This window comes from Dinoponera quadriceps, unplaced genomic scaffold (genome assembly GCF_001313825.1).
Source record: "Dinoponera quadriceps isolate SergipeBrazil2010 unplaced genomic scaffold, ASM131382v1 scaffold777, whole genome shotgun sequence".
Classification (NCBI taxonomy): domain Eukaryota; kingdom Metazoa; phylum Arthropoda; class Insecta; order Hymenoptera; family Formicidae; genus Dinoponera; species Dinoponera quadriceps.
This window is the reverse complement of record NW_014555488.1, coordinates 2,896,806-2,917,367: the sequence shown is the minus strand read 5'-3', so window position 1 is coordinate 2,917,367 and position 20,562 is coordinate 2,896,806. Positions and strand designations below refer to the sequence as shown.

The following is a 20,562-nucleotide window of genomic DNA, read 5'->3' as shown; positions in this document are numbered from 1 at the left end:
TGAGAATTGTCCCAACAAATCGTACTTCTGTATATAGATTATTTCAATAAAATACATCACATACCATTTGATTATAAACGCAAAATGTTCAAAAAAGTTATATTTTATTTATTTCATAATAAGCTGTAGTTTTTTTTAATTTCGTCTAATCTATTCTATTCTTTCGTGTATTTTATTCTACAAACTTGCTTGTTATTATATTCTTCAATTGTTATTCTTCAATTTTTTAGTTTGGAACTAAATTTATCTGTTTTATTCTGCATTTTATACTTTGAATATTCACTTTTATAATAAAAACTTTCTGACACACAAAAAAATTTATAAATTAAATAATTATAACGTTTATCAAGCTCCATATCGTGCACCGTTTTCGGCACACGTGGTGTGAATTGAAGGTCTCGTAAAACGATCCGGTACAGAACGTGTTGATCAGAATCTATGCTGTACATGAGAAAATCTGGGATAATTTCTATGCGGGAAACATAGAATTAATCTCTTTCGAGACATTCGGCTTTTCATTTTGTAAGCTATGAGACTCCGTGGTAAAAACGCCATCGCGGATTTATCGCCGGGCTTTAGATGCTCGTGCGGTTTGCCATTCCTCGATTGTGCGGCGGGCTTACCTTTCGTGATTGTAGCTTCCGATGAAAGCTCGCCTCTAACGTCGGCCTGGACAATTGTTGCTGCAGGACCGCGGCTAGATCGAGATGAGAGACCGCGTCCGCCTCGACCTGCCGTAGCAGGCTCTCCCAGACGCGTCGCATACCACCGGTATCGACTCGTGAGTCGCCCGATCGACTGCGAAATTCGTCGACCAAACGTCGCACGTTCGCCGAATGGCTCTCCATCGCGGCGCCCAACTCCTGGGCGAACTCGGAGACTGTTCATGGAACATAGGAGGAAGCATTAATCAGACGGCACGAGCGGTTACCGTGATTGACGGTGAGCGAAGTTTCGGTCGGGAAGTACAGCGAACTGTGGGAATTTAACTCTTTGGAAGCTTGTCTTCGTGGACAAGTTAGTAATTAACATGTCGCGAAGAACTCTGTAGCATGAAGGAACACGCGGAATGCTCTCGATCTCCTTTTACGCTTGATCTAATCCATATAAAATAATAGGTCTGTTCCTTCCTCGCTGAACTGGCTGCAATAACTTGTACTATTTCTCTTCTCCTCTTTTTTCACCAAGTTTTAATTGTGTATCCGTCTATTTTTAAGTTCTATAAGTGTATACTGGTTCAATGAAAAACAACAGACCCAATGACTCATTTAGTGAAAAATATCTCACCACTATGAAATGAGACTCGATTTAAAAAATCAGTTAAATAATTAAAGTAATTGTTAAGTTACGATACGGTTTTAGAATGCATTGAAGAGTGAAAGAAACATTCAAATATAAAATAGGATTACTGTTCCCTTTTAAAGGCTTGACATTCAACCTGCGAATCTCCGAAGATCCGAAGTTTCGGTGTTTATTATTCGAATTTCGAAAATATCGGAGCTTCGATATTTCGAAACATCGGAATTGAGATTTTTTAAGTATATAATATTTGTATGGTATATCCATTCATTTACAACATATCTCAATATTCTCTGAGTAAAATATAGACATGCAGGATTTAATCTACAGCATTCGTAAGATTGTACTCTTCGAAACTTTGAAACTTGATCCTTGAAAATGAACCTTTGAAACTTCGCCTTACCAAAATTTGAAAGTTCAAATTTCCTTCAAAACTTTGAAACTTCAAAACTATCGAAGATTAACAGCCTTAGAATAAAACTGCGATTGCATTCCTGTAAGCCATTAATCCAAAATATATATACGCACACTTTTCCTAACACTCGGACGCTGAATAATATAGAGGAGGCAATAGGATTATAGCTTTTGTGAAAGTTATAGCTCCCTTTAAGACTCCAGAGTAGTCATTATGACCTTATTTAATTACGTTAGAAGCGAAAAAAACGCATACCAAGAATAACTTGTAAAATTGGATGAACATTTTTTTTACTCAAACAATCAATAAATAGTCGAAAAATTAATTTGACATGGAATCTTCTTTTCTTCTTTTCTTGTGATTTTGTCAATGTTAATTTTACGACTACTTATTGACTGTTTGAGTAAAAGAAAAGCGTTCATCTAATTTTATAAGTTTGCTAAATCGATCATAAATGTCATTTTCTGGATACATCTTTTTATTTGAAAGTATTATGCAAAAAATTTTGATATGCGTTTTCTCGTTTCTGACGTTATTAAATAATTTACAGCGATTATTTCGGAGTCTTAATATTTCCACTATTAGATGGTGAATTCTAGTAATTACTTATGGAATCATAATAGCCTGCCGTTATGTAGTGATGCCAATATGCCGATATATAACAGCCGACATTTGTTATACACATTTTTACTTCCGAACATTTCGAAACGTTTCCAAGGCACACTTCAGCATTTAATTATACTTCTTCAGTCTTTTTAAACTTGAGCATATTATCACACGAATACATGTACACTTGAATGTTTTATTCGTTATTTAACATTTCATTCTGCTCTACACATTTTGAGTTATGCAAACAATAGCATGGCATTTTTGCTAATGTGGCCCTCCACTAAAATAGATTTAATATGATTTCTATTTCAAGATTTTTATATCGAAATAGTTATTCGAAAAGTCAATAATTCAATTAAGTTTAAAAGTCTATTCGTTTTATAGAAAATATCTGACATTTTGTAACTAAGAAGTAAGAAGTAAGTTAATATCTAGTAAAAATTCATTACCTTTACAAAAATATTTCGCTGTTTTTAGCCCGCAAAAACTGTTGGTTAAGCATAGTGTAAGCATGCACTTGACTGAGTGAATATGACCCCGTTTTTAGGAAAGGGGCACTTTTCCGTAATAACGAGTGGTTATAGTGGATTGCACACGGGTATCCGAATGGTATTAACGTTCTATTATATTTCTGAATGATAAACACGTATAGTGCTGTGTAAATTTGAGGTAAATATAAATTTTTTTATATATACAAAATACATGTTTTAACACTCACAAGCATTCATATTGCACACTTTGAAATAGCATGAGTAAATGCATGATTTTTTAACGTGCTTTTTTCCATAGTGAAACGAAATTGATTCAAAAGAGGAAAATATTCACACGCTATCACTCATCAGCTGAAAAATAAATATTGAAGACTTGTCGAAAGAATCTCTTCAAAAATATTCATGCATATTCGTGTGTACTCGTTATATTCCTTCGTTTAATAGATTGCACATGCCTGAGAGTGCAAGAAACGAGCATAAAAATGATAGAACAAGTTAAAAACGGACTAAAAACGGGCTATGTGAGGAGTAAAAATGGCGAGATATTTTTGTAAGGGTATATTTATCGTTGTTCCTTCTAAGAATTTACTTTGAATAAATATATAACAAAACATTGTTTTTTAAACAAAATAAATTAAAAAAAATTTTTTAGCAAGGGGCCATATTAGTACTATCTGTTCCTCTTCGATCTATCATGCAACATTGCCACATTTTTATAAATAACGTCCTAAGTAATAAATATTTCATATATCATATTTTTGAATCTAGAATCGATTGAACAATACTGTGATGAATGTAATCGTAAGTTTTCAATTAAAAATATCGATTATTAACAAAATTACTGTACAGATTATAAATGAGAGGCCATAATATCGCATTTCTCCTATAATTTCTAGCACTTTGCGGCCATCCGAAGACGCTTAACTAATGTGTTTGAACTTATTGAAATTTTTTTTTCTTATACAAATGTTGATATCTAAAATCATCATATGTTTATCATATGTTTCGATAAAATCAATGCCGTCAGATCGCGACGGCACCATGCCGTCGATGGACCGCAAAGTGCTAGGAGATAATAAATCCTAAAGAAATTAGAAACGCATCATACGTAATACATCCATCAGATCCGAGTGAATTTTTCTCGGATTCGAGGGAATAAATTTGAGGACAAACCGGCGGCAGCCGAGAGACGAGCGTATATTACTTAAATGGGAATTAGAGGCCAGACGTGAATGTCGTTACGTCGGCAGTCTGCCAACGGAACCTCGGCTTACGACGGCGACGGCAATATGCAAGTGCAATGGCGCGCGACCCTTTGCCATCCACGTCGATTCGATTTGCTCGTCAAAGGCGTCGCGAACCACCGGTCCCGATGTGAACGTCGATCGAGCCGATGGACATCGAACCGAAGAGAAAGGCTCTTCTGCCCTTCTGTTGTCGCGGCCGAAGTAAATTGCGTCCTTTTCTCGCTGGAAATCGGCCATGGTAAAACGTTATTTTCGACGTATCTAGAGTGGCCGGGAGGGTGAATTCAATATTCCCGTCTTACCCAATATCTCTCGGCGAGAGCGGGCAAATATCCTTCTCCTTTTGTGGCTAGTATGAATCGATGAGCGTGTAGAGGAGGATCGTCAAAGGTAGGGTCTCACAGGTCGTTATCGCTATCGTCGTGATAGCGGTAACCTTTGTAGGATCTTCGCTTCCTGGCGACGATATCTTCGGCTCGCTTCGATGAACCAGCTCTTTATCGGTGTCAGGGAGAATCACATCGCGAAAGTTGTTGCAGAAGACTCGTAATTTGTTGCGGAGCGGCGTTAGGCGGTCGGTGTGGTAAAGAGGAGGAAGGGATAACAGGGAGGCTTAGCTTGTGAGCCGATAAGAGACTTAAACTATGTTAAGCCTTCGACCGCATTATGGGTCAGATAGCCACGGTGAATCGTGTTTGAAGAGCTATAACGAAGAGAAGTGCGTGAATTCTCCCCATTCCCGATCGTTAGAGTCGCAATGTATAATTAAAGTAGAAGGGTTACACTTTATTCTGGAATTTTGTCAATCTCAATCTCAATCTCTTTCTTTTCACAGTTTTTTTACAGTTTTGGAATGTAGAAAATCGCACAGGGTCAATATATGATCTTGTTTGCGGTGCAAATGACTTTTCAGAAGTGTGTAGTCGAAGGATTAAACCTGAGAGGACTTTCTTGTCGAACTTTCTGCAACCTATTTTTTAGAATATCTCTTTGATACGATGTGAGACCATAGCACAGTGACGCGATTCGGGCATACAAATATCTTGTGGCGATTATTTCATCGTGTTAATTATTCAATTACATTAATATATTCATGTATGTTCATATAATTCGTATCATGCTGACCGTTGTCTAACCGCGTTATTAATTGCGGTTTTATCTCTCGTCGTGCCTTCGACTGGGCGAAAAATATCCACGCAAAATTATCCACAGCGAGAAACCACGGGCAGGAGCGCGTAGAGAATGTCGCGTGGTTACGTCAACGTATACCTTGGCGATGGGGCGACATTGTCGTCATTTGCGATATATCTTCGTCCGTACGTCGCGATCGCCTTGCCAAGGCGACACGAATCTGTCGCTATACACGCATTTTTTGCTGACACGTTAGGGATCGGAATGCGCCGAGGCTCGGGGGACTTATGCGTACGTACATTCCGACGCGACGAGTGTGCTTTCCCTTTTTATTTGACAGTGTGGTATTATAAGAGACACTCTATTTGCGGTCGGGAATACTGGCTACGAGATAAGTCCGGTAACCATTGGCAGAAACAAACGGAGAGAAAATTAAAATTATTTTAAAATGTCGTGCGCTAACCCAATCAGAAATTGTCACATTCAATGTTGCCGGAGTTGGTACATTTGTACTAGATGTGGTACTTTTTTTCCACATTTGGCATGTTGATATTGCAATGCATAAAATTGCTACTAATAGGCATATAAATTGTAAAATACTAATTAGGTGAACGCAAGATAATCTTTACTATGGTAAATCCAATTATGTATTGATAAAAGTTGAATAAGGAAGACTTTCGCAAGTTTATAATTATTAGGTACAATAATTAAGTAGGTATAATAATTAGACACTAAACTCCATAATAGTTTTAACATTTACTGGGCCTAGTGATAATGGAATTTTTCGATCATGCGCAATGAATCGACATATTTTACGTCATGTTCGTGCGTCACCGTTGTTCTGGAGCATCCATGCCGGTTCACAGAATAATCAGCAATCATGGTACACGAATATGTCGATTCATTGCGTGTGATCGAAAAATTTCATTGTCACTAGGCTTAATAAATGTTAAAGCTATTATGGCGCTTAATGTGCAGAGTGTTACATATTGAGCAGTATGCCGGGTTGCCGTTGGTGGCACGCGTGAGAAAGTGAGAGCGACCAGTTCGAATTCATGCGGCGCGTTCTTACTCTCTCACACGTATCCTTACTACCGGCAACCCGATATACTCCTCAATATATTGACGCAACGCCTTTTATATATTAGAACCTTAGTGTGTTATCCTAATGTATTATCGAATCAGGTTTTTTTCGGGATCTTACTCATTTTATCTATTATGACTTGCATTATTAGTTTTTGTTACAGACTTTTGTGCAAACCTAGTATATAATATTGGGAGTGTGAATAAGTTCTCGCCGTTTTTTGTGAAAATAAAATACTATTTTACTGGTTTAGCACTCCCTACTCTTTATAAGTCCTAACCCAATCATAATCCTTTCCATTACCTGAGGTAAAACGTGATAGAGATTCAATAATATAACCTGATGAGGACATTATAATGAATCCAACGTAGCGTTATATAACTTTTTAAAGCCCGATAACCAGTATGACCTCAGATGGATAATCGCTTAAGGTTAACCCGAGCTGGACCATGAAATAAATTTCTAGTCAGATATATTCTGAAAGGGAATAAATCGTTCCGACAGAAGAGTCACGCGACGTGGAGAGGGCTGCATTTTACGGCGATTAATAATAATACACTCGCACGGGAAGAGCGCACTTCGTAATCGAATTTAAAATAAAAAGAGTTTTCCGTGTAAGCACATATTCGGCCTAACGGAAACGGCAGATAGGCGAGTATAATAGAATGGTTGTTCGAATAATCGGCTTATATCTTGCAGCGCGCTCGGACATTAATTCAATATCCGTGGTGCAATTTCACGGCAGAAGTTTGCGATAAATTTATGACGAACGCGCGGCGAACGTGGAAGATAGGAGGCCGCGCCGGCGTTACCGTGGCGAATATCGTTTTTCCTCGTCAAACAATTCAAACCGGTGTGGGAAGGCGGTGACATTATTTCTCGAAGCGGGCCAAGATAACCCGGGATATCCAATAAGGTAAGCCGAGTTCTAATGCCTCCGAATTCAGCTCCGCCAGGGTTACCGTCAGGTAATCCGATTCGTTTTTGTGAGCATTTCTCGTTTAGTCGAGTGCTTTCGTCATATAGACATCGTTATTAAAATGTCTGCCGCTCGACGAGGGGAAGATCGATATGCTCGTACAGGAGCTCCTCAGTGAGGGAAGTAAATCTCGGATAAATTATTTGCGAGATCGTGGGGAGTGATCGAGCGATTGTGAGATTTCACTTTTTTTTTGTTCCGGTAACTGGATAGCAGCGCTGTAGTTGCGAAAGTTAGAAGTTATTAGTAAAAATTCATTATAATATATTCTAGATATTCGCCCACACAAAAGTCGGGAAAGACAAGAGAGATAAAAGCAAGCGCGCTCAATTAAAATAACAACGTCGGAAGATTCGAAAAGCGAAACGTCACGTTTATAAAAAGGTCTCAGATCCCTCTTAAGAGCTTTCGGAGTTAATTTCAAGTTCACTCCGGCTTAACGGGGTCTTAACTGGTTGCCAAGAGATACTTAACGTTGAAACTCGAGAAGTTATGAAATAGCGTATAAATAAATTATTGTCGGGGAGAGAAGTAGCGTAGAGGCTCTCCGTGAGGCGGGTGCGTTAAATGCGTTGATAATCGATGCGCCCATTCGCTTATCTTGACGCGATACCGCAAGTAAAAAATAACTATTATCTAATTTTTAGTGAACAATACTAGATGTCAATACCGATTGATATCGGGATGATAGCAATGGGACAAGACTCGAAAAACAGTATTGTAAATATATCGATTTTTAGTGTTACAAAATTGCCAAAAATTTTCGATTCCCAATATTGGGAAAGCACTGATACCTAGTAATGATTATTATTATTCTAAAATTGTTAACACCACGATTATACTATGAAAGGAAAATCATAATATATATTGCAGGAGTGTTCGTACCTGCAAACGTTCACTTTAATGTCATATAAGATGAAAAACATCGGAGAGAAGTAAACTCGACTAGACTGAAAAAAAGGACCTAAGTTAGTAACAATTTAATTAGACGGATTTGGTAACAATTATCAAGATTTGGTTCAATAGTTTCAAATAAATCGTTTGATTACCACAACCTAGTCATTTGGTATCATATATGGAGAAAAAAATATTGTATTAGGTGCTTGAATTAATTCTCGTTATTTTTTGCTACAAAAACTCATGTTTATTTAAAAAAAAAACGATACATTATATCTTATTCAAAATATTATCTTTTAAAAGCTACAACCTTATCCCACTTTTCGAGTAACACATGGATTTCGCGATAGAAAAATTCAGGTTCTTTCGAGGCGATCCAGTCATCGAGCCAATTTTTGATATCTTCGAAAGAACTGAAGTGTTGCTGAGAAAGGCCATGTTGCATCGACCGAAACAAATGGTAATCTGAAAGAGCAACGTCTGGTGAATAGGGCGGGTGGAGTAAGATATCCAAATGCCTCCAAGATTTCTTTCACTGGGGGTGCAACATGTGGTCTAGCATTATCATGGAGAAGAATAATTTTATCATGTCTGGCGTATTGCAGGCGTTTTTCTTTGAATGTTCGATTCAAATTGAGTAATTGTCGTCGGTAGTGTTCAGAATTGATGGATTGACTCGGTTGCAGCAGCTCATAATACACTACATCGACTTGATCCCATCAAGTATACAGCATGACCTTCTTTCCATGAATATTCTGTTTTGGCATTGTGTTGATGGTTCGCCGGGATGCATTCGAAGCAAAAACGACTTCCGTGTTTGTCTTTGAAACAGTAATTCACAAATGGTTAAACATGGTTTTGCAATATCTTTTTCTCTCAATTCACGTGGGACCCAGTTTCCTAGCTTCTGGATCATTCCTATTGCTTTTAAACATTCGCTAACGGTTGACTCATCGACATTTAGTGTTTCCGACAGCTCTTTGAGCGTCTGACATTAATCATTACTATCAGTACTTTCCCAGTATTGAGAATCGAACATTTTTGACAATTTTGCAACACTAGAAATCGATATAGTTACAATACTGAATGAATTTTCTTCCAGTACTATCTCCAATTCTTCATCTTCAAACTTTTTCGGCTGATTAGGGCGCTCTTTGTCATTCACAATCGTTAAAATCGTTGTCTTTGAATCGTCTAAATCTCTGCAAGTTGTTTCAGATAGCACATACTCCCCATAAGCCTCCACTAGCAAACGATGACTTTTAGCAGCAGATTTTTTTAGATGAAAGCAGAAAAGTAATGTTTCCCGTAAATGCTCCTTTTTGGTATGAAACCCGATATCTTCAATGCAATAGAAAATTGTGTTCTTTGCACAAAGATCTAACCACACTCTGATTATTAAAGTCTATTGACAATACTTTCATATATCAACAGTACATCAACAGTCACTTTCGGCCATGTTGAAATAGCACAACTACTGACCTCTATCAGTCAACAGCGAGAATTAATTCAAGCACCTAATAATAAAAGTTATCCAAGAAAATTTTTTAATGTTGAACTATTCCAGATTTATGACTGAAATTATTATGCTGTAATTTTTAGTGATGTGTACAATGAAGTACATTGATTACAACACACATCATAAATTCAATTATAATTCCGGTATGACCCAACATAACAAAATTTTGTGTTAATTTTTCTACGATATTTTCTCCGTATATATTATATATAGTACATGGTACTACAGCACAGTATATGATACTAAATGATTTAGTTGCAGCAACCAAACAATTTAGACGAAATTATAGTTTTAAAGGCCCAGAAAAATCAGATTTAAAATTTTTCCATGAGATTTTCGGTTTCTTTCTTCGAAAAATGCAAAAAACCCGTTTTCCCTTTTTCCACGGATGTGTTCGATTTATTTTCACGGAAAAATTAAAAGAACGGTTTTTTAATTGTTGACTTGTTTTAACAGTTGACTATTTAATCAAATTTTGGTAATTTATTACCAATCCTTTTCTTAATGTGGGATCAGCTCTTCCGCTTGCTAGGCGACAGCTCCTGCTACTGAGTTATTCAGGCTCCGCATTATCAGTATCTCCCACTTTCTTATTCAAGGCATTTGTATCGTAACGTAAAGTCCGTATTTCAGTACTGAATTGGTACTTCACCAGTTACTGACCGATTGTACGCGATTTCTACGTAGAACGCGCGTCACTGCGCGTGTACACGTGCGTGTGCGTCACTCGTGACGAAAACGAAGCCGTCGTAATTATGACGAAATACGGGTGTATCGATCCCCCGTCGCTGGGCACCCGCTGATGGTGATTTAAACGACGGGCGACCTTACGCGCGCGCAATATCGCCCTCATTAAGACATCCTGCGTTAGCATGTAAGCCGACGCTACGGTGGAATTATCGTTTCGGGATGTATCGCCGCGTATATAATGTGCAATTTGTTCACTGATATCCTGCGTTAGCGGACTACATTAGCGCCCTGGAGATCGCTTAACCGGTTAATCGTCAATTTACGGAAGCCTGCCCGCGGAGGAACTTTGCTGAGCGATGCATATATAATACCGTTTAAACGTTTTGAACGCTCGAATTCACCCGCTCTGTCCAGGTCGCGAGGGATACTTCGCTCCGCGGATATGTTATTCACCGCGAGACTGACGATACGTACGCTTCGTTATGTACATGATAATGATAATATCATTGTTATTCGCGGAGTAACGTATAATTGGTGACAATGTACAAAGTAGTAATACGTAGCACATGGTGCGTGTCGAAATCGGGGCCTCGCGTAATAAATACGCACACTATCGATTTCCCATTTGGGATGAACAATGAGACGCGCGTATATATAAAACGCACGGAGAGGAAGGAGGAGAGAGATATGAGGTATAAACTTTTTTCGTATCGCCATTACGACACCCATTCCCGATCGAAATTCCGAGAGCATCCGAGTCCGGGCTAATCCCTCTTTCAGCTTTTAATCAAACTGGTTAGGTGGACTACGTTGTGTACATGTTAGTAAATCTCGGAAATTGAGCCTCGTGGCAAGGCTCGGCAGTGGTTTTCCTTCAACACGCATTTCGCTCGTCACTCGCGCGCGCGCGAGCAAAGCCGTCGCCTGAACTCTCGCAAAGCTGTTTCCTACTTTGGCCCTTTGTTTTCGCGCAAAGTTTCCGGTGTTATAGTTTCGCGTCACGAAACGTTGCGCGTAGCGAAATAATTTTAGCGGGGAAACGAAGACGTCGTTTTCCATGCGGAAACTGGATATTTTCTCCTCTCCACTCGTAGACGCGGAGAAGCCGGTCCGGAAAATGTCCGTGACGCGGCGCCGCATTATCTACGTCGCCGTTCTACTCTCGCGTTGTCGAATATTTGACTACGAGCGGTGTACGGTCGCGCTCGCAAAATAGGCCGTGGCAAAAAAATTGCGGCGACGCACACATGCGCGAACAGTGCGAATGTGCGCGTACCGGTGAGCCACCATTTCCTCTGGCGAAGAATTCCGGTTAATTGGAGTCACCGTAATGGCAGTCGCTCATTACCGTATACCAGCCTATTTGCGAGTTCGATGGAGCGAACAGCCCGCATGTTGAATTCGATTCTAATCATCGCGTCGTTCCGTGGTGACCTGAGTCAATAATTGTTTGCTCATCGGTGCGACCTGAAATTTTTAATTGCGCTCTCTAAGCAACGGAATAAGAGAAATTTTGCTTTATATTGTCATGAATAATGTTTTCATCGTGTATTTATTATAATTATTATGTTTATTATATTGATTATAATATAGAGATGATATTATGGCCTCCGATTTACATTTTGTACAATAACATTGTTGATAATCAATATTTTTAATTGAAAATTTAACGATTAAATTCGACAAAGTGTTGTTCAATCGATTTAAGATTCAAAGTTATGAAATATTTATTACGTATTTATAAAAGAATATGGCAACATTGTCTAATAAGTCGAAGAAGTACAGGGGTGATAATATAGCTTCTCACTAAAATAAGAATCTGAGAACATTTTGTACCACCGATAAACGTTGCTTCGATCCAAGGTAGCTTCACCATATGCCACAGTCAATATTCGGAATGCGTCCGCGCACTTAATTTTGTTAGATTCTTTGATCCATTTTTTGGAATAGGCAAAAATCGAAGACGAGCCAAAACACGTCCAAGCAAAACAGCTGTCAAAGATAAACTGAATATTCAAAATGGCCGAACTTGTCGGCATAAGTGAGGGACATGAGTACCAACATAACGCCACAAAAAAATCGAAAATCGAATATACGTAACCCGCGGAAATTCAAAATTCGCGATAATTTTTGAACAGACCTCGTATAAGGGCCATTTCTATGCATAATTAACTTTTCTTTATACATTTTTTATTATATATATATATATATATATATATATTATTACGAAATATAGCAATATATTTTATATATTAAAGGAATATACGAAATATTAAGAAGATTAACAGAGAGAAGTTCATAGCAGTCTCGGAGATAAAAAATAAAGAAGAAATCTCTGGAAAAAACATCCGTCTGAAGTATCCGTAACAAAATATCGTGATGCGTTTAACGAAGAAAATATTGCTTGAGAATAATATCTTATCTATCTGCAGAAAGTATAAAAACGCTGTAAACTCTCTCTCTCTCTCTCTCTTTCTTTTTCGCATAAATGCTCTCATAACTTGCAGCATTCGCGGCGCTGCTGTTCTTGACAGATGGAATCCGTCTCAACGAAAGACAGTTTCCTCGAAATACGACACTCACAGTCTTATCTAGGTCAAGTCGTCATTTTATCCTCTCGTACAACACATCGCACACAATGCGGGACGATTCGTAACTTCGGCGATCACCTGGCCGTGAGCTATCGAGCGATTATCAGGCCGCGAGGGACCGCAGAGAGTGAAGGCTCGATGCAGCGCTCGTTAAAAATTTAAGCTAGAATAAGTATTCCGTACTTTCCAATTCCCGCGGAGCCGTGCAGATCGGCCAAACGGGTCCCCGGCGTACATTCGTACAGAACAATATGGCAAGATCTATGTTGCCTTCTTCTCTTTTACAATATACGCGCATTTCACTACCGTCCCCATCGTCGTCTTGGTTGCTGTCGTCGTCTCATAACTCCGTCGTCGTAAATCGACGTTACCGAAAGGACAGGTTTAATGAAGAAACATGCGGATAAGAAAAATGGATATGGCCGGGAGAAAAATTGAAATCGCCTGTACACTTCGTTCCATATATTTCGTATCGATCTCACGCCGATATCCTGTGACTATCGCGCTTTTCGCGTCGCGACCAGCTGCGAGCACCGCGCGCGATATGCATCGCCTGTTATCTCATTCGGCACATTTGCATTTCTGCTTACCGAGGAGCGCTCTCGACCTCGCGCCGTTTTGTTCAAAAGAGAAAGATTTTTATCGGCCGCGTTGTCGCGACATCGGAACAACGTCGGCGAGAATTGCGCGTACACGACGATATAGTGCGAGGAATCCCTCGAAATCGCTCGCGTTGCGAGTAAATTATTTTCACGAGGGCTGGAGCGCGATAATGAAGAGTGAGCTTGCGATCCTCGTTCTCTCGATCACGCGCGATGTGTGCTTGCGGGATCAAGTGGAGAGTCGGTAGAACACAAGCGAACGAAGCGGAATGTGAGATCGCGCCGGCGAAAATGAGAGAGCATTTCCCAGATGCTTTTATCTCGCGTGACGGAATTTTTGCCGCCGAGAAATTGCTACTTTCACCGCTCGATCGATACGTATCGCCGGATGTTTTTAGAAATATGCCCGGCGCACTCTGAAAATCGATATCCCGAAGTCAGGTGATGAGGGTGAAAATAGGAGATACTCCGGAACGTCGAGTGTGTATGCGCGCACGCTTGAATTTTATCCGGAGGATTTATCTCGCGCAAACCGTTTTCCTCGCACTCGATCGATATATATATATATATATATATATCAGGTCGTTGTAGATGAAATGGCCGTATTTCATAATTCAAATTTCTCAGCTGAACGGTTTAGTTTTTTTCATGCAACTGTCGTTGCATGAATGTGATATTTAAAAAGTATATTCCTCACATGTAAATCCGTATGTATAATCTCACTTTTATCTCATTGTTTACATCATACGTTTTATTACATTGCTTATATGCGAAAATCGCTGTTTTTTCTACATAGAAAGTAAAGAAATAATATTCTTGTTCGAAAATATTCGAATTCAAACTTGGTCATAGTGCAGCCGAGGCAACACGAAACATAAACACTGCTTTTGAGGAAGGTTCTCTGTAAATGATCGAATTACGAAATGTTGATTCGAAAAGTTTTAGTTTGGTGATACAAACCTCGACAATTTGCCTCGCGGCCATGCGCCAGCAGTAGTTGATGACAGTTTTGAAAGACATAATTGCATGACATGAAGCAACTTACATTTATCAGTTTGAGATATTGCACATAACATCTATGCTCACTATTTGATTGTTTCCCGACACCTCAAGGCCCATAGGCCTCCCCATAGGGAAAGTGGAAAAGCTTGACAAATGGGTACCACATGAACTGACTGACAAGTGAGAGAATGAAACTTCGCCGTATAGAAATCAACTCTTTCTTGCTTTCCTGACACCATAAGGAAGGAATATTGAATCGAATAGTAACATGTGATGAATAGTGGATCTTTTATGACAATCGTCGATGTTCTGCGCAATGGTTAGATACTGATCAAGCTCCGAAACATATGAAATCGAGCTTTCATCCACATAAGATTTTGGTGTCTGTGTGATAGTCTACTAAAGATTGTGCATTTTTGAAAAGGGTAAAACTATAAATGCTGACAAATTCTGCCAAGAAATTGACGTTGTGATGGAAAAATGCATATTAAACAGCCGGCGTTATTAAATAGACGCGGTATATTATTACCCTATGATAGCCCTATGATGTTAGACTGCGTTTGTAAAATAAACTGTAAATAACTTAGCAGAATATAAATGCGAAGTTCCCCCTCAATCCTCTTATTTTCCTTTCTTTTGCCATTTGTTTAAACATCTGGATGGCTTTTTAAGTGAAAAAGTATTTCAAACAGAAAGTGACGTGAAAACGAATAAACAACAAGTAATATTTATTTAACCGAGATAATTCACCAGTTATCCAAATAATTACCAGTTATCCAAATAATTACCAGTTATCCAAAATAATAATTTTAATACTCCTTAATGAATATTTACTTCAATACAATATTTTTTCTTTCAGCGTGGAAATTGAAAGATCGCAAGCAAAACGCGAAAAGCGCGAAGGGCACTTTTCCGCCGCTATTTATTAAATTTGACAAGCGGATCAGAGTTCCTTGTGAAATTTACAACCGATTGTGAAGTAATCTCCGTGCATCCTAGATATCTTTACGACTACCCGTATCTTCGATACGGGTTCCTACCCGTATCGTCAACTCTCTCTCACAGACTCGAATCTCTATTAATAATACCCCTAAAAGCACGCGTTCTCGCAATTAAAGAGGAAACGTGGTGTTTACAGGGTTTAACGGCCGAACTCAGCGAGAACATTAATTGTCCGCTGAAGGATCGACTTCGAAATACGCGGCGATAAGTTATCGATCACCGATGTAATCCGGACTAATATAGTGGACGAGCGCGACAGGTCGGCGATGCTTAACGATTCAGCATAAATTTTCTCGCTCGCCCGAGCGTGAAGGCGATATGGTGCGCATGGTCGAGGAGAGGTCGCCTCTACGACCAGTCACCTGGATGAGGCGCGTCCATAATAACAAAACGGCCCGGTCCCGGCTTTAACGCGCACCTACCACACGCGATTGCGCTCGGGGTTCGAGCGGGGACAGAAGGGAGGAAGGAAGGATGGTCGCGAAGAAAAAAAAGTAAAGAAGAAGGAAAGAAGGCGAAGGAGACGGTAATGAACGAGCGAAGCAACGAACGGTAGAAATGGAGAGTTCGCGCGCTCCTACGTATACGTTGAGTCAGGGATTGACCTGAATTCAGGTGGGGTGAATCAATATCCTGCCTGGCCTGCTTGGCCTGCCGGCTCGACTGCCTACCTTCGCTTCGCTGTTACCATGGCAACCTGACTCTTTTCTTTATTAAATATTTCTCACGTCGTATTTCTCTCGTACGACTGTGTCGCGAGAGAGATCGGGAGAGTTCGCGAACATCGTCCGCTCGGACGCCTGTGTTCTCGCTCGGCGATTGACTCGACTCGAAAGTCAACTTAGCACGGTGTAACAGGCTTCGTGCGGCCATATCAAGGGTGCGACTTTGATGCCGAGTCGCGGGTTCGATGAACTTGATCTCACGCGAACTATGGAACACGCCGCCGGCGGTTCTTTCTCGATCATCAAACTTCTCGAAATTTACGCGGATGAAGATCGACCTGAGGCCCAGGTAACAGGGGACACCTTTTACAGACCTGAAGTTGCGATGAAATTGATTGCTTTCTCTTTATATAATATCGCATCAAGTCTTTTTATACGCGTGGATTTAATCGTGACGATCGTAGTAGCGTGAAATTTTACACCCGATATACAACAGAGTGTTATAATATAGCCAATGTTTGGCTCCGATCAGTAAGCGATCAATCATTGTCGAAGAATTTGTAATTTATTACTGGGCCATTACCGGTAAATAGATACGTGCCTACTTACGGCTCGTAAGTTGTAGAATTGAGTTTTCCACGGCAATATCATCAACGCGATTAATCAGAGGAACGTAAATGTCATCGAAAACTTTCTTGTCGCAGCACATTGAATCAGATCGTATATATAACAAGTCTCTGTATATTCACATGATGAATATAAAACGAAAACATAAGCTAGGGAGAAAACAGCTTATAAAGCTTAGATTATAATTTGTTCTTATATTATAAATAACTAATAAGTTATCAATAAAGTTATTATTATTATAAACGGGAGATTATATTTTACAATTCATTTCTCTCTTATTTCTCTCTGACTCGCTCGAATCGAAGTCGTGTTTTTATGGGCTCTATTTTTGATTCGAAGTGAAAACGGTTGATTGCTTGATGTACCATCAAATGAATCGACAACGTAGAAACACGATCGCCCCTTCATCGGGAACGGGATAGTCTCAGCTTTCGAACACAATTTGTTGTATGTCGCTATGACTTTTCTGCGCGGAGATATCGACAAGCGGCGAATCGTTTGACAGGGACCGAGGCCCGACGATAATGTGTCGCTCGGTTTCTTTAGTCGAGTGTGCTGTCAGAGGATGGAGAAGTGTCAAACATGCGTGGTGTGAACATACTACAAAATGTGCGTGCCGCCGGTCGGCGACAAAACACCGCCGGACGCCCGAGCACGTCAACAACAGACGAAAACATTGATGAAGTGAAGAAAATAGTATTGGCCAATCGTCGAATCACCGTTAGAGAAGTTGCTGAGGACCTTATCGATTGGCTCGTGCCATTCGATTTTTACTAATGATTTGGGCATGAGACGGGTCGCCGCGAAATTCGTACCAACGCCCCTGCTCACACATCGTTGCTTGTGCGCGAATTTTTGGCCAAAAACAACACACTAATGATGCCGCAGCCACCGTATTCCCCAGACCTGGCTCCCTGTGACTTTTTTTTATTCCCGAAACTGAAGAGGCACATGAAAGGACGACGCTACGCTACGATTGAGGAGATAAAGACGGCATCGAAGGAGGAGCTGAACAAGATCACAAAAAATGACTTTTTGAAGTGCTTCGTGGATTGGAAAAAACGTTAGCACAAGTGTATAATATCTGATGGGGATTACTTTGAAGGAGACAAAATAGATATTCATGAATAAATAAATAATTTTTGATAAAACACAAAATTCGCGATACTTTTTGAACAGACCTCATATATATAATCAATATCGACAACTGTAAGATAAATTCATTCTTGATGTTTACATTACTGATGTATGATTACTGCTGGGCTAGTAAGCTACCTGAATATACAGAGTCTGTATCGTAAATCTGGCATCTGATATGGGTCTGACGTAAATAGTTTGTTCACAAAGAGATCGATACAATTCTTGACGGTCTAAATTATTGTTTCATATAACAAAAGCAAGAGCCCGTGGAGACGATATGTGTCGCGAGGAATAAATGTAATCTAGACACGCGAAATGTTAATAGAATAACAGACGTTACTGAATGATTGTAAAGTCATGAAAAGTGATAAATGTTTGGTTGGTGGGTGTAATAAAATCATCAACAAAATCATGATAAACCGTCAATTATATTATGGGTAATAATATGGTCGCGGTCTACAATCGGGCTCCCGATTGGATTTATTTGTCGCTGCCGTCACAAAGATGCGATCGTTCCCGACGCCGTTCCGAGCGGCCACTACACTCGTTTTTAAACATTCGGCTGAAAACGGAATTACTATTTAACCGCCGGTGCGCTAACATGACAGTCGGCCTTTGTTTATGCGGCGGATTAACGTCGCATCGAATCCCGCGTTTCCATCGCCTGCTAGGCTAGGCAACAGCGATATTTGGCCACGCCGATGAACCGAATAAACATCCAGGTCAACACACGTGACAGCCTCGAGATCGTTTGGATTTGACGAGGCCGCGGTTATACATTCTAAATCCGCTACGAGGCGAGGGGTCTATTTATACCGCGGTAACGAGCTCTTGGATGCGATCCTGCGAAACAGCGCCCGCGGAATTTGTTTCCTCGCGAAGGCATGCGCGGGCACGACGCCCGTCGTACGGGCGTTCGGAAGTCGTTCGGGATTTACATACGGCCATGGGAGTCGTGGTGAGATAACGTGGGATGATTCACTCCGTTTATCCGGCATCGCGAGATATACATCCGGGCTCGGCAGTTGGGATGACGGGGGAAGCGCCGTAAGTGCGATGTCCTTGAGTGATTTTATTAAAAATTTACATTTGCAAGCCTCTGTGCTTATTATTCACGGCACTTGTAATTCCTCTCGCAGAGTCTTCCGTGGTAGATTTCTGTATATTTGTATAACTGTTGAAAGCGGACTTTTTTTGGAACTCGACATGAGGTGAATTCGTAAATCCGATTAGAAATTTACTCCATGGTCCAGCTCATGTTGACATTAACAGGTTATCAGGTCCATTTAAAGTTGTATTATTGGGTCTTAAGAGATCATGTGTGGTACCACGCTGTGTGGTAATCAGAATCTTAATTAGGATTCATTATAATGTCCTCAGGTTATACTACCGAATCATTATCACATTTTACCACAGGTAATGGAAAGGATTATGATTAGATTAGAATTTATAAAGAGTATTGAGTGCTAAACTAATGAAAAATATCTGCAAAATATAAATCGAATAACAAATATTGTTAGAATTAGACAATTTTCGACTTTAATAATATAAATAATACATATAGAGGCAAACATGTTATTTATATTATCAAAGCAAAAATCGTTCAATCCTAACAATATTTATTTTTCGATTATATACAGAGTGAGTCACTTAACTTTAAAATCTAAATGTAAAAGAAATAAAACAAAAATAGAAAGAAACGTTTCGAACAAAACAAAAATTGTAGGGTTTGGGAGAGGGAGAGGGGGGTATAAGTTGGTGACTTTAACTTGTATAATCAATAATTCGAGGCCATTGCAAGGTCAATTTCTTTTTTAATGGAATCATATAGTTTCTTTAATACAAATTGATTTTTCTGTTTATTTTGAGTATAAAAGTACTAAAATAAGATCATCGAAAAGAAATACTTTATGAGATATTTCATATCTTATGCTGAGAAAATCGAAAAATATTAACTTTTTAATGAATTTATTCTAGTATTTTTATATGCAGAATGAACAGAGAAATCGATTTGTTAAAAAACTACATAATTTCTTTAAAAAAAATGAAGTTGATTTTGAAATGACCTTGAATTATTGATTATACAATGAAGTTAAGATCATTCGCTTATATTCCTATTCAAACCCTACGACTTTTGTTAGGAACATTTCTTTCTATTTTGCTTCATTTTTTATATATTTGCCTTCTAAATTTAAGTGACTCTGCATATACCGAGTATTTAAAACTTTTTTGCTAAGCCAGAATGTGAAAGTTAATTGGATGAAAATGAGCAAAAAAGTCATGTACTGTTTTGCAAAATTCGCAATAATTATTAAGTAATTAACTAAATTGTCTGAACTAATGAGAAGGAAGCGGTTAGCCGGACTTTGTAAGCATATATAAAAAATGATGGCTTCCGCTTCCTGTATATTCATTCGCTCAGACGATTTAATTAATTACTTAATAATTATTGCAAATTTTGCAAGGTAGTACATAACTTTCAGTTTAACTTGCTGTTCAGTGTAATCCGTTTTATCTGTACACTACGAATGTACCGAAAATTTTCGGACACCCTATATATAATAAGTTTTTA

The 20,562-nt window shown here is 39.2% G+C and overlaps 1 protein-coding gene across 9 annotated transcripts in view; it reads right to left on the bottom strand.

Annotated features, from left to right (window-relative positions):
* The window catches only part of LOC106744384, an 87,016-nt gene that overhangs the window by 34,730 nt on the left and 31,724 nt on the right, over positions 1 to 20,562 (bottom strand). For all 9 annotated transcript variants that reach the window (XM_014619091.1, XM_014619098.1, XM_014619100.1 and 6 more), the window contains one exon: positions 624 to 880. In XM_014619091.1, coding sequence (XP_014474577.1) covers positions 624 to 880 — 257 coding nt within the window. The remainder of the gene's footprint in view (positions 1 to 623; positions 881 to 20,562) is intronic.